Here is a 14,191-nt window from a genome sequence, read left to right on the forward strand (position 1 = left end):
TGAAATTCAAGAAACAAAGCAAATGAGCAAATGAGAGAGAGCGAGAGAGACAAACCAACAGACTCCTAACTCTAGAGAACAAACCAATGGTTACCAGAGGGGAGGTGGGTGGGGGACGAGTGAAATAAGGGATGGGGATTAAAGAATACACTTAGCATGATGAATAAAATAAAATGATAGAAATTAAACAAAACAAAAAAACCCACCAAGAATTCTGAGGACACACTGAGTGTTTGGGCTGGGGAAGGCTACTCTTGGCAGACCTAAATAGCTCTCCAGAGATCTTGAGACACTTGCTCCTGTGCTGGCCAGGCCCTTCCCAGCGAGCAGAAGTGTTAAACTACACAGCAGTCTCAGGAGGAGAAGGGTACCTGTTCCTACAGTGGTAAGGCTCTTCCTCATGGGCAGTGGTGCAAGCCACGTAAGGGTTCCTGGAGCACTAACCTTCAGAGCAGCCCACCTCACCTGTCAATGCTCATGCCATCATCTGCTAGCTGTGTTACCCAGCATCAAGGGACCCAAGCTGGCAGCTGATACCCAGCTTTGACTTGGAAGGACTGACTTCACAGAACCAACTTTTAGAAAGGTATACCTCAACTAAATTTGGACTTTATTCCTTTAATCTACCCTTTGCCTGGACAACAGTATACTAGATTATTTCTTTAATTATTAGGCTGATTAAGAGACATTCTCCTATGTCCTATTGGCTTATGAGATGTTACTATTATAAATTATAATTCCGCCAATTAACCTGTGTTAAATTATTGGCAAAGACAAAAAGACCATGTATTACATAATTTCATTTATATGAAATGCCAGTAGACAAATGTATAGAAGCAGGAAATAGACTAGTGACTACCTAGGGCTGGTGGGTGGTGGTGGTGAGTAGGATGAGAGTTTCTGTTAATTGGTATAGGGTTTCTTTCAGGGGTGTTGAAAATATTTTTAAAGTGGATTGTGGTCATAGTCAACTCTGAATATATGAAATGCCACTGAATTTTGCACTTTAGTTTATTATATGGTATATGAATTATATTTTAAAGTTTTCGAGAGTGAGAAAGTGAACAAGTGGCAGGAAAAGGCATTGATTATAGTAAGTGTTTAATAATTTTCTTTTTTCTAGGTTTACTGAGGTATAATTGACAAATTTTTAAAAAGCTGTATATTTGGGGTGTTGAACATGATGATTTAATATATGTACACACTATGGAAGGATTACTACAATCAAGTTAAATAACACACCCATTACTCACATAATTACCGTGTGTGTGTGTGTGTGTGTGTGTGTGTGTGTGTGTGTGGTGAGAGCCCTTAGGATCTACTTTCTTAAAAAGTTCCAAGTATACAATACAGTATTAAGTTCATCCTGCTAAATATTAGATACCCAGAACTTCATCTCATGTACCATGTTTACATAAACGTACATGAATTCAAATCCAACTATAATTAATTAACCATTCTCTTGAAACTTTCCATTTTTAGTGAATTACATTAAGTCTTCATGGGGCCTTTGGGAGGTGATGAAGTCACAAGGGGGAAGTTCTCATGAATGGGAGTAGTGCTTTATAAAAGAGCACCCAGAGAGGTCATGTGAAGACAGTGAGAAAACAGTCATCTGTGAGGAGGTAGGCCTTCACAGATCAAAATACTCTGGTTCCATGATCTAGGACTTCCCAGCCTTCAAAACTGTGAGAAATAAATGTTTGTAAGCAAACAAGAAAAAAAAAAGTCTTCAATGAACACACAAATTGATTTTTTTTTTTTTTTTGGTGGTTGTTATTTGACTTGCATTCTGCCTTTTATGATAGATTCAAAGGAAGTATAATTATTCCATGAAAGAATATGAATATTTGACTATTGGTACATATTGACAAGTGACATTAAAAAAAGATTATATTAATTAACATCACCAATACAGGCAGGAATAGTTTCGCAGCACCACTGTGTATGTTGCATATTGTCATTAAAGTCTATTTTGCAAAAAATTAAAATATACTACAAAAAATGACAATAGTATCTCATGGATTCCCTTGAAACTCTTTTGATTATTAGTGAACTTCAACACTTCCCTGCATGTTTTTTATCATGAATTATTTTTCATTGTGTAGGGCAATCCCATGCATGAAAAGACATTTAGTATTTCTGGCTACTAGGCAAGAGAAAACAATACCATCTCTGTGTTGGTCAATGTGACAACCAAACATCCTCTACATATTTTCACACATACTTTTATGAGATACCAACCACTGCTTGCTGATCCAGTTTAAGACCTAGGCCTATTTTTGGTCCAAGTATCTATCCCAAGCCTTCTTTTTCTTGTCTTTTACTGTGGCTCTGGTATGGCCTTCACGTGAAAGAGGAGGCCTCTTGCCAACAAAGAATTAATAACACACTTCCATGAAAAGGTGTTGTCCTTGTAACCTCCCTGACAGGTTTCTCCTCTGATACTCAGATTTTATCCTTGGTCTAGGAGCAGGGCAAGATGGCAGAGGAGTAGACGTCCTCAATTCACCTGGCCCCACCAACTTACCTAGATAACTTTCAAACCATCCTGAAAACCTATGAATTCAACCTGAGATTTTATCCTTGGTCTTTACCTGTGTTAGAACTCCTCCTGTCACAAAAATAAGCACACATATCAACAGAACAGAATAGAAAACCCAGAAATAAACCCACAATTATATGATCAATTCATCTTTGACAAAGGAGGAAAGAATATTCAATGGGAAAAAGACATTCTCTCCAATAAATGGTATTGGGAAAACTGGACAGCTACATGCAAAAGGATGAAACTGGACCACTTTCTTACACCATACACAAAAATAAACTCAACATGGATTAAAGCTCTAACTGTGAGATCTGAAACCATAAAAATCCTTGAAGAGAGCACGGGCAGTAATTTCTCTGATGTTGGTGGTAGCAACACTTTTCTAGATAGGCCTCCAGAGGCAAGGGAAACAAAACCAAAAATAAACTATTAGGACTCCATCAAAATAAAAAGCTTCTGCACAGTGAAGGAAACAGCAAAACTAAAAGGCAATCTATGGAATGGGAGAAGATATTTATAAGTGATGTATCAGATAAAGTGTTCACTATCTAAAATACATAAAGAACTTACACAATGCAATACCAAAAAAATAATTCAAAAGTGGGCAAAAGAATAGACATTTCTCCAAAGAAGACATATAGATGGCCAACAGGCACATGAACTCATCATCACTTCCCATCAGGGAAATGCAAGTCAAAACTAAAATGAGGTATTACCTTACACCTATAAGAATGGCTAAAATCAGTGACACAAGAAACTAAATATTGCCTAGGATGTTCAGAAAAAGCAACCCTTTTCCATTGATGATGGGAATGCAAATTTGTGCAAGCATTATGGAAACAGTATAGAGTTCCTCAAAAACTTAAAAGTAGAATTACCCTGTAATCCAGTAATTGTACTACTACTATATGCCCCAAAACTACAGAAACACTAATTCAAAGGGCTATATGCACTATGTTTATTGCAGCCTAATTTACAATAGCCAAATAATAAAAGCAGCCCAAGTATCCATTGATAGATGAATGGATAAGGAAGATGTGGTGTGTATATATATAGTAGAATATTATTCAATATTCTACATAATATTCTATATAACATAGAATGCAATTCTATTTAATATTAAAATGAAATCTTGCCATTTGTCACAACATGGATGAAGCTATAGAGTATAATGCTAAGCAAAATAACTAGTCAGAAAAAGACAAATATTGTAAGATCTCACTCTTATATGGAATTTAGGACACAAAACAAATGAGCAAAGAAAAATAAAAAGAGGGAGAGACAAAGAGAAAAACCAAGGAAACAGACTCTTAACTCTAGAGAACTGAAGGTTACTGAAGGGGAGGGGATTAGAGGGATGGATGAAATAGGTGATGGGAATTAAGAGTACACTTAGCACTTAGTAATGTACAGAATTCTTAAAGGAAATTTTTTTTTAATTTTTATTTATTTATGATAGTCACAGAGAGAGAGAGAGAGAGAGAGGCAGAGACATAGGCAGAGGGAGAAGCAGGCTCCATGCACCGGGAGCCTGATGTGGGATTCGATCCCGGGTCTCCAGGATCGCGCCCTGGGCCAAAGGCAAGCGCCAAACCACTGCGCCACCCAGGGATCCCAATGTACAGAATTCTTGAATCACTATCTTGTACACCTGTATGTTAAACTAACATTGTATGTTAACTCTACTGAAATTAAAGTTGAAAACAATAAAAAATGAAAAGTTTCAAAAAAGGAACTTTTTTACTTAGAGGAAGCTTTGAGCCCCCCAGCGATGACCAGGATCACCCAGAACCTGTTTCTCACTGCTGGCCAGAACATGGTATCAGAAAAAGGGATTCTAGGGGAGAAGTCAGGGAAGAATAGGCTGTGAGACAGGTGACAACCCACACTTCTGCCATTAGGCAAAGAATTGCTTACACCACTCTGATCTCCAATATGAATGTAATTCTGCTACTTCCAAACCCCATTAGAGTCTTAATTACAGTCTTTCAACATTGTACAAACCACTGTGATAATAGGCAGTAAAATTCCTTTGTTGGCTTATGCTAACATTACCCGCTGAGTAGGGAGCTCAATGCAGGGCTTGATCCCAGGACCTTGGGATCATGACCTGTGCTGAAGGCAGATGCTTAACAGGCTGAGCCACCCAGGTGCCCCTCTTGGGGACCTCAGCTACACCCTTCTCCCCCCAACCCTATCGCTGCTTACCTACACTAGCTGTATTTAGGACTCTTACATTCTTTGGGAATAGGAAAGACAGACGTGAGATTTATGTGCAGATGGATGGTTGGTTGGCTGACAGGCCCGATTACGAATGAAATAAAACATCCACAGCTCCACCAAGAATGTAGAAATAAGAAAACAAACCTACTTCCTATTCAGTAAGATTAAGATCATGTCCTCTCTTTGGAGACACTACCTCCTATAAAATTTTGTCATAATAGTGAAAAAGGTTGATAATGACCATATATATTAAATCAACAAAAACAGATTCATGAAAAGACCCAGAATGTGCGATAAAACAGAATTGATTAGGGACAGCTTGCATTTCCGAGCTAACTGTATTTTACAGTGGCCAACAAAAAACAAGACTTGACAACATAAGATATGAACATCTATAGTTCTAACCTTTACAGTTACATGCAACTTTACTAACCTCCATTATGTCACAAATCAGACTGGAGTCAATCAGGTTGCCAATTACAAGGCAATTTAGAGAATTTATTTTTAAATGAGATGGTTGAAAACCTTATTGCCCCCACTATCTCTCTTGGGGCTCCCCTGACAGCTCTGTTCTACAAGGAGGGGGCTTTAGCCCTGGTGGATACCTTAATAGCTGAAGGGAAGATACAATCTGGAGCCCCATATGGGGGGCCCTCAGCTGACTGCCTTAGAGCAGGAGGAGCCTCTACAGCACCCATCCCCCTCAGCACCTGGAGCCTGAGGTCACTAAGCCTGGTCTACCAGGGTTGGAGCAGAGGGTAAGCCTATCCTGCCCAGTCTGCAGGAGGTAGAGATCTAGGACTGAGAGAGAAAGGTGTGGTACCAGGGCTCCACCAGGAGTGGATAGCTGTGGGGAATCCGGCAACCTAGCTACTCCCTGCCTGTTTGGATCTTTATCACACTGTCTCAAGGTCCATAGAATTCTGGGGAGAGGGATGAGGTAAGGCTACAACCTGTATGCTGATCCTTACCATGCCCCACTGGGTACTAGACAGCAAAGAACAGCCAGTGGTGTTCAGTGCACCCTCAGGAGAGGTGGCCTGTTGGTGGTGATGAACACTGAGGATGCCAAGCAGTATCCTCCAAGAAGGACAGCCTGTTACAGGTGAGGAGGAAAGGCAATCAAAACTGAGGAAGGTGCCTGAGTCCCTTTCATGTGCCCTGCTCCACCTAGGCAAGTGATAGAGTAGACATACCTTAGGTGGCCTTCAGTTCCTCCCTCCCATCTGCTCCTGCACCTCAGGTCCAGAAGCAAGGAAGGGTTCCTGAGATCTGAGCACAGGAAGTAGACCCCCTACCCAAAGCCAGCTGCCTCTCTAAATAGGAGGCCACGTCCCCCATCTGGAGACTAGGAGGGCCAGTCCCAGAACAGGACAGACAGGGTGTGAGGGCACTGCCTTCCTCCCGCTGCTGCACCAGACACCCCAGGCCCAATCTTTTCCTAAGGATTCTTTTTCGTTCAAGGCATCACTCTCTACTTCCCACTGTAGCCCCAAACATCCTGCACTCAAGGACACATAGCCAACAAGGAAGCAGCAGCCAGGGAGAGGCCAACACAGACCCCCTGCTTGGGATGGGTGAGTTCAGGTTTTGCAGAGGCAGCGGAGATTGCGGGTGCCTGGGGCACCACCCAGGAGGGCAGGCAGAGGAGGTGCTGCTGTGTGGAGCTTCCCTGGAGAGTCTGCTGCTGACAGCCCCTGTCCCCTTCCCTGGGCTGCAACAAGTGGGGGAGCACCTAGCTCAGCCAGGTAGTTGTCCTGGGAAGCAGGGGCCATTAGACCCTCAGGGTCCCTGCTGCAGGAGAAGAGCCAATATACCCAAATGTTTTGGGTCCAGAGGGGCTGGGTTCCAAGGGCTTCTGTGGGTGCCTGTCTTGAACTGTTGCTGCCATGACCCCCACATTCCTTCCTCTCCTTCCCCCTTCCACACACACTGGTGGCAGTGCCTGCAGGTGCACTCAGAGTGGGAAGAGGGTCCCAGGAGTATGGGGGGGGGAGTCCCCTTTCAGTGCCTTCTTTTTTTTCTCTGTCAGAAGGTGGGCTCACATGGTCCTTCCTATCTTGGTATGTCCCAGTGTCTGGGAGGTTTTCTTGGATTCAAGAGGAATCTCCCACATCTGACACTCATCTTGGCAGTAAGGTAGGTGTCCAACAAATATTTGCACAGAATTTGTTCTAGCTGCCATATTTGAGAAGTTTAACAAAAAAGTAGAAGTGTTTATAACTGTGGAGGGGGAGGTGGTAGTGGGAGTAATGGCGACTGAGCAGATGGCTCTTCCTCATTGCTGCTACAGTGGTGGCCTGATCAGGGGTCAGTTCTGTCTTTGGGAGATGGACAAGAGAACCTCACTTGACCTTGGGTTTCTATCCCTGTGACTGAAGAACCTATACTGTATAACCTATACAGAGAGGCAGCTGTCTACACCCATGTGCCCCCTCTCCTTCACCTTCTTTACCTGGCCAAGATTAGGTCCTAGGCCTGAGTTCTTGAGGGGTCCCTGTCCCTGCTCTCCTTACCATGGGGGCACATGGGCCCATCTCACCCTAGAAAATGCCAGAATCTCCCAGATGTGTTCTGGCTACTAGTTGGGATATTCTACACCAGCTTGCCAGGTGCCATTTGCAGGTACAAAGACACCAGGGCGCAGATAAACTCAGGAATCCTGCAAATAAGTTGGTAAGGGCATGATTTGAGTACCCTAACCCCAGAGCCTTCAGTCACATGGCTTCCTGGGGCTATTCAGACAATGTAGCCCCAAACACACACACACACACACACACACACACACACACACACTCACACAGTCAATGAGTCACCCTGTGGGGCTGACCCCTGCCCTAATTCCACTTTGGGTTTCTTAGTTGGGTGCCAGAAGAGCAGTAAAGGACCCCACAGGTTAAGGGGGTAAATCTCAGGGGCAGGTGGCAGGGGATGGAGAAGAGACCTCAGGGGAGCAGGGGCAAATTCTTGGAGCCTCTCTTGTCACTGGCACTTCGGGTTCACATTTTGTACCTAGCTCAGAGAAGAGAGAGTGAGGATTTTCATTCCAGGGGTGTGGGGAAAACCTGGAAAGGAGTGAGAACTCGGATAAGCCCCTGTGGGGGAAACCCATCCAGCACAGTCTTAGAGCACTTGCAGGGCCCTCTCTGGTCATCCTCCACCTGCTGAGAAGTTCTTAGGGCCCCAGCCCCAGCCCCTTTCCCCAATTAGGTCTCATCCCCAGGTCCCTGGTACTGTGATTCCCTGCCTGGATGGCACTAATCCCCATTTATAGGGTTTGCAAGGATCTATCCCCCCCCCGCCCCCCAGTTCTATCTTTCCAAAGGCAGGCTGGGCCTGGGTCCTCAGGGAGCCAAAATGGGGGCACTGGGTGTGTGGGTGGGTGGTACAGTCTGGGTACACCCTCAAAATGGGAGAGGTCTTTCCTGATACAGAAGTGGGTAGGGGCTGGGTAGAGATGCCAGGCAAGCAGTGGGCCACAGTCTTCACTTGTCCTCTCGCCAATCTCGGGAGCCAGGCATCCCCTTCTGAAGGAAAAACTGAAAATGGGCATGGAAATCTTCTCAAGAGTTGATGTCATGGGTGATGGGGTGGCCATGTTTGGGGACTGTGACCTCTGAGCCTGGAAAGCTGCATCCTGCAGGGCAGCCAGGTATGGTTTGCACTGGCTAGACAGCCCACCGGCCAGAGATGAGCCAGAGACTCTGATTGAGAAGTGGCAAAGCATGTAGAAATGCACTGCCCTGGAACTCCTGATAAGGTGAGACTGGTGGAGTGGGAAGGGGCCCTGACCCAGAATCCTGCGGGTTCCAACCATGCCTCAATGGAATGCTCCTGGCAATCGAGGTTTCTCATGGATGCTGAATGTTTTAAAACCTCTGCTATCTTAGACCTGGTTGTTAAATTGCAATCACCACTGCCTAGGTTGCACAGAAATGCACCTGCTGCCTACAGAGCCCTCCTTGGATCACAGGCATGCACTCTCAGACTGCATCCCACAAGGGTCTCCAGGAAGTGTATCTCCCAGTCCTCTCCCAGCACCCAGTGACTGGGAGGTCCAGCCCTAATGCTGTACTTATTGTATATAACTTCTGCACAGTTAAAACTTGACATAGGGGATCCCTGGGTGGCTCAGCGGTTTAGTGCCTGCTTTTGGCCCAGGGCATGATCCTGGAGTCCCGAGATCAAGTCCCACATTGGGCTTCTTGCATGGAAGCTCCTTGCTTCTCCCTCTGCCTGTGTCTCTGCCTCTCTCTCTCTCTCTCATGAGTAAATAAATAAAATCTTAAAAAAAAACTTGCTATAAATGGTATGATATAGTGAAGGTACTTTTCTGGGGAAAAAAAGGTTTTTTTGCTTAACATAAGGTTTTTGTGAATAATCTAGGTTAATATACATAAATATACTGGCATATATGTTACATATGTAATATTTTGAAAAGACTTGTTACAAAGAGTATATATTACTTTTGTAATTTATAAAACTCCTATTAAGATTTGTTTTAGATATATGCATATATATATGCATATAGAAGTTTGTATATATATATATATAAAGAAGTATATATATATATATAAAGAAGTTTCCTGAGGGACATGAGAGAAGTCTGGAAAAAATGACAGGACACATCAGTGTTTAGATAAGATTATTTCACGTCTTAAAGATATCGATAATTCTTATATTTTGCATAATTAAAGCCCTATTGTGGTGGTGCCAGAATAGACAAGTTAATTGAGGGAGAAGAGCCACATGTCTATGACTGGCCTGTGTGTAAAGGAGAACTCAGTGTATAAAAAAGTAGGACTTTACAAATCAATATTAGATGATTAGATAAATTATACTGATAAGAATGGGCTGGCTGGTTGAGAGGAAATTACATGACTATTTTGCATGACTGCACATCCTAAAAGAAATTTCAGATGATTCAAGGCATAATATTTTGATCCAAATAGTGGAGAAAATTGGGGTGGGGGAGCCAGTCTCACCTGGGATTCTTCATCCAAACCACACAACACAGAATGAACTGGGTGAATACTCTCTCAGTTCTACTAACTCTACATAACTGGTAGCATTCCAGGTGCTGAAAAACAGAAGTTACATACAATAGATACCTACAGCATTAGGGCTTAATTCTCTCAGGAAAACCTTGTTCAGAAAGGTTAGGACACAACAAATAGTGAAAAACAGCTGTAACATCTCTGAACAGATATTTATATCCCTATTGCACAAAAGCTCTCAATCACTAATAAAAGATGACTCTACCAATACACAAATACACAAACACACCTCAAAGAAGCAATGCAAGAAAACATATAAATTGCCAATGAACATGAAACTATTTTATATCTCATTAGAAAGTGAGCAAATGAAAATTTACAAATAAGCAACAAGGAGACATCACTCTCAGTGAACAGAAATGTCAGAATGGTAAAGGTCAACAAGGATGTGCTGAGACCAACACTCGGGTACTTTTGGAGGCTGGTATAATGTTTTCGGAAGGCAGTCTGGCCCAAAGAGGTAATTATATGGGACTGCAAAGGTAACAGTACAGAGGTTGTCTATAAATAACATGAATATCCATCCCTAGGGGCTCATTTACTCATAACTTTTTCTATGGGCCTACCAATAAGTAAGGTAGGCCTATATATAAGTATGCATGTTATAAGTAAAATAAGTACATTATAAGCCACATGATGTATAAATGGTGCCATTAACTAGGACTCAGAGCAAGGTTCTTTCCTGGGGCTGACCTCTTATGAGCCTTAAGACTTAAGACTGGCATTTGGAAAAGTCACCTCTAAATCAAATAATTTCTTCTCTATCAGAAACCATGTATGTTATGACATGCGTTGATTTAAAAGTCAGGTTAAAGGTAATGTTGAAGACTCAGATGTTATTTATCTGTTTTGTATAAGACCTTGGAGAGCCATCCTGTGATAATCAGATTTGGAAGGTCCTGTTGGCAATGGGAAAGGCTGGAGCTAGGAGAACCATTGAGGAGGATGGGTTAGAAGATATGGGGCCAGAAAAGGCCAAGTGTCTGCTGGAATGGAAAAAAGAGGAAGAAATTACAGAGATATTTCTAGAGTATTAATGAACAAAAGTTAATGACTGATTTGCGTGACAGAGTGGGTGATGGGGAAAGGATGAACAGGTAGACTTTGAATCAAAAGCCTTATTGAAATCCACTAGAAACCACTGGGTAAGGATCTTCAATTGTGATCTTCGTCAATGAAGCCTGGAAAGTTTTATCATGTTCAATCATTTCCATTCTCCAGCGGCAACAACTGCTTTCATCAATACCACCCTTACACCAGTCACTACCATTGAGGCTTTTTATCTCTATTTTCTAGTAGGTTCACCTCCCTACATTCCCTCAACTAATCACCTCAGGGGGCCTTCTTCAGCATGATTTTCCATTTTTAAATTCCTAATCTCTGAGCTGCTCCTCCACAAATTTCTACTTGACCCTTAGAAAGAAGAGATGCCACCCAGCTTTCTCTGCATTTCACCAGGGCCACAGGCTCGGAGATTATCTCAGCAGCTCCTGTCCAGACCTTAGTTCCAGGACTTTGGTGGCTCAAGGCTGAGGGGAAGCATGGTTGGGGGTGGGGGACAGGGCAGATGACCAGTGGGGGTTGGGTGCAAGGTGGGGTACCAGTCTTCAGACTGGTGGGGTCGAGCAAAGGAACCACCGGTGGAGGGCTGAGAAGGAAGGGCATGGTTGTAGGGGTGAGGGAAGCAGGTCATGGGTGGAGGTGGTGTTGGGTAGGAGTAGGGGCATGCAGGGGACTCAGGCAAGAAACCAGGGAAGGTGGCAGGAGACAGATGGGCCAGTGGCTGGAGCAGCGACCGTTCTTGCTTCCTCTGCTTAGCTCTGCGGTTCTGGAACCAGACCTGAGGAAGGGGGATAAGAGCCACATCAGAGCCTCTCTCTCCAACAGGTGACCGTGTCACATCAGAGCCCCCTCCCCTCTGATGACAGAAGGTTCAGATGCTGAGCATAAGTCTCTCTTGCACTGCAGAGGAAGGAAAGCTCTTCCCAAAAGTATAGCTGAGCTGGCCTCCTACCCTCACCATCACCCCCAACTTGTGTCGAAATTTACCCTACTACAAATCTCGGGAGTAAGAAATGTCAAATTCCGGTAAGAAAGAGATAATTGTGACAAAATGGCATTTTCCCTCCACAGAGGATATGAAATGTCTAATAAATGTCCCCTTATTAGAGATTAAGACTGTAGGGGATTTTAATGGGTATAGACGGAGCTGGATTTAGGGTAGGGTTTGTACCTCAGATTAACTACCTCTATGGGTCCTGATGGAAGGAGCATCAGGCTGGCTGGGTTTCAAGGCCGTGGTTAGGGACAAGATTACACATGCATGCAAACAATTAAGATTGCATTTCTGTCAGAATTCACATCACCGTTAAGGTTGAGGGCAGGATGCTGAAATTCAAGTTAGATCAGGTTAGAGCTCAGGTTAAATTCAAGTGACATTCCCGATGTTGTGTTGACCGTTGGTGGAGGCTGTGTGCTGGGGAATGTTCAGGTTAGGGTTACAATGCCTATGAGAATTTACACCCCAGTAGTTCCCATGCAGCAAATGGGTATTTCTTCCCAGAAGAAGAGGGGGATCCTGGGGCATCACCTGGATTCTGGCCTCACTGAGGCCTGTGTCCCGGGCAAGGCCCTCTCGGGCCCAAATGTCGGGGTACTGATTCCTCCCAAAGGCTGTCTCCAGCTGTTCCAACTGCCCTGGGCTGAAGGTGGTGCGGTGGCGGCGCCGGGAGTGCAGGCGACCCCTCTGTCCTCCTTGGGGGGAAAGCCTTGGTCTCCGCACGCCTACACCAGAGAGGTTCCTGCTGGGCTGAGGGCTCACATCTGAGGATGGAGGGGAGGGCAGACATTGCACAGAGTGGATCCAGTTGTCCCTCCTGGACTATGTATGCTGGGACCCCCAACATTCTCCTCGGTACCCGCCCCCGACCCTGCTGCTCATACCCTCTGCCCCGACCAGAAACCCTTCTTCACCTCGAAGCATCCTAACCTGGGCTCTGCTCACACATACATTGTACAGACTCACTTCACACCCTGGGCACTTCTGCTGTCTGCCTCGCTTCACTGTATGCCCACACCCATGGAACATTCCTGTGCAGTGGGCACCCATTGTGTGCCTTACACCTCTCAGAACCTATGTACTACCCACCTGGGCCTCACCCCTTGGGGCTTCTTTTGCTTTGACCCACTAACAGACCGACCAGGTCTCTGAAGATCACCCCCTGTCCCCTTACTTCTTCCTGGCTCTTGAGGCTCCCATTCAACTTATACCTTCTCTCTACGGCTGCAATCCTCCCCTGCCCTCCACCTGGGAAGATGAAACATTCCTCCCTCTTCCGCTCAGACATACCCACCCCTCACATACATTTCATCTTCTCCCCTCTCCCAGCGCTGGCCCGGCCACCAGGCTGCAGGAACCTGAGCTCGTGGGAAAGCCTCGCCTCTGCTCCCCACAGGCTCACTAAGCCCCCACACTAATTAGTCTGAGAGCCAGCAGGGCAGGAGAGAATACGGGCCGAATGGAAACACCTGGAAGGCACTGACTGAGAAAAGGAGATGTCTGGAGTTGAGCACCCATCCCCATGGGGACTAAGGGTGTGGCTCCCACCTAGCGCCCACAGTCTGCCTTGGGGGCACCCCTGCTCTCCTGGGATCCAAAGCCCCGGCCTCTCCAGCTGCCCACCTCAGAGGAGGTGGTGCACAGGGCCAAACATGAGCTCCGGAATGAGAAGCCAGATTTCAGCTTTACCTCCACCACACCACGGCCCCCTCGGATGCTGTTGGGCAGCCCGTCCATGCCAAGGCTCGGGTCCTGGCTGCAAAGCAAGGGAGCTGTCCCTCCCCATGCTTTGCTTTCTAAGATGCCCAAGTTTCAGAATTCTCGAATTCTGTTGTTTATTTCCCCTCCTCTCTTTCTTCCTGGGGAACCACTGCCCCACAGGACCTACATGTGCAACTCCAGCCCCCCTCAATACCTGCTGCCTCCTCAGGACCACCCCGGAGATTCACTCACCTACTGTGGAGGTCAGGGTCCCAGCAGCAGGGTAGCTGTGAGGCCAGAGGCTGCTGCAAAGTCGCCCCTTCTTTTGCTTACCCCGCTCACTCCTCCCTTCTGCTTCCATGGCTAACAAACGCCACAGACCAGCCACTCTCTCGTGTCCAAGTCTGGGTCACTATTTCTCTGGTCCTGCAGTTCCCCTTTACACCTGTGGATCTCACTCCTCCCTCTGATTATACCTCTGGCTCTCTGTGTGGATGTAGATATAGATATATATCTTGGTTTTTCTCACTTTGTCTCCTGGTTTCTAATTTTTTTCTAGTCTCTCCTTCCTTCGCTTGAGTATCATTGCATTCTCTCTGCCTC

The 14,191-nt window shown here is 45.2% G+C and overlaps 1 protein-coding gene across 1 annotated transcript; it reads right to left on the reverse strand.

Moving 5' to 3' along the window:
- Positions 1 to 11,329: 11,329 nt before the first annotated feature.
- PROP1 (PROP paired-like homeobox 1) lies at positions 11,330 to 13,949 on the reverse strand. Its single transcript, XM_041760606.1, has 3 exons — positions 13,841 to 13,949; positions 12,419 to 12,651; positions 11,330 to 11,668 (listed from the first exon to the last, which is right to left on the reverse strand). The coding sequence occupies exons 1-3, from the start codon at positions 13,947 to 13,949 to the stop codon at positions 11,330 to 11,332; spliced, it is 681 nt and encodes a 226-aa protein (XP_041616540.1).
- Between the last annotated feature and the right edge of the window lie 242 nt (positions 13,950 to 14,191).

This window comes from Vulpes lagopus, chromosome 7, assembly GCF_018345385.1.
Source record: "Vulpes lagopus strain Blue_001 chromosome 7, ASM1834538v1, whole genome shotgun sequence".
Classification (NCBI taxonomy): Eukaryota; Metazoa; Chordata; class Mammalia; order Carnivora; family Canidae; genus Vulpes; species Vulpes lagopus.

Bases quoted from the DNA above. Each gene is read 5' to 3' on its own strand.
- PROP1 (XM_041760606.1), bottom strand. From the start codon at position 13,949: ATGGAAGCAGAAGGGAGGAGTGAGCGGGGTAAGCAAAAGAAGGGGCGA. The intron at 12,652-13,840 runs GTGAGTGAATCT...CTCCATCCTCAG, and splicing joins GACCCTGACCTCCACAGTAG to ATGTGAGCCCTCAGCCCAGC. The intron at 11,669-12,418 runs GTGATGCCCCAG...CCCCTTCCTCAG, and splicing joins TCAGTGAGGCCAGAATCCAG to GTCTGGTTCCAGAACCGCAG.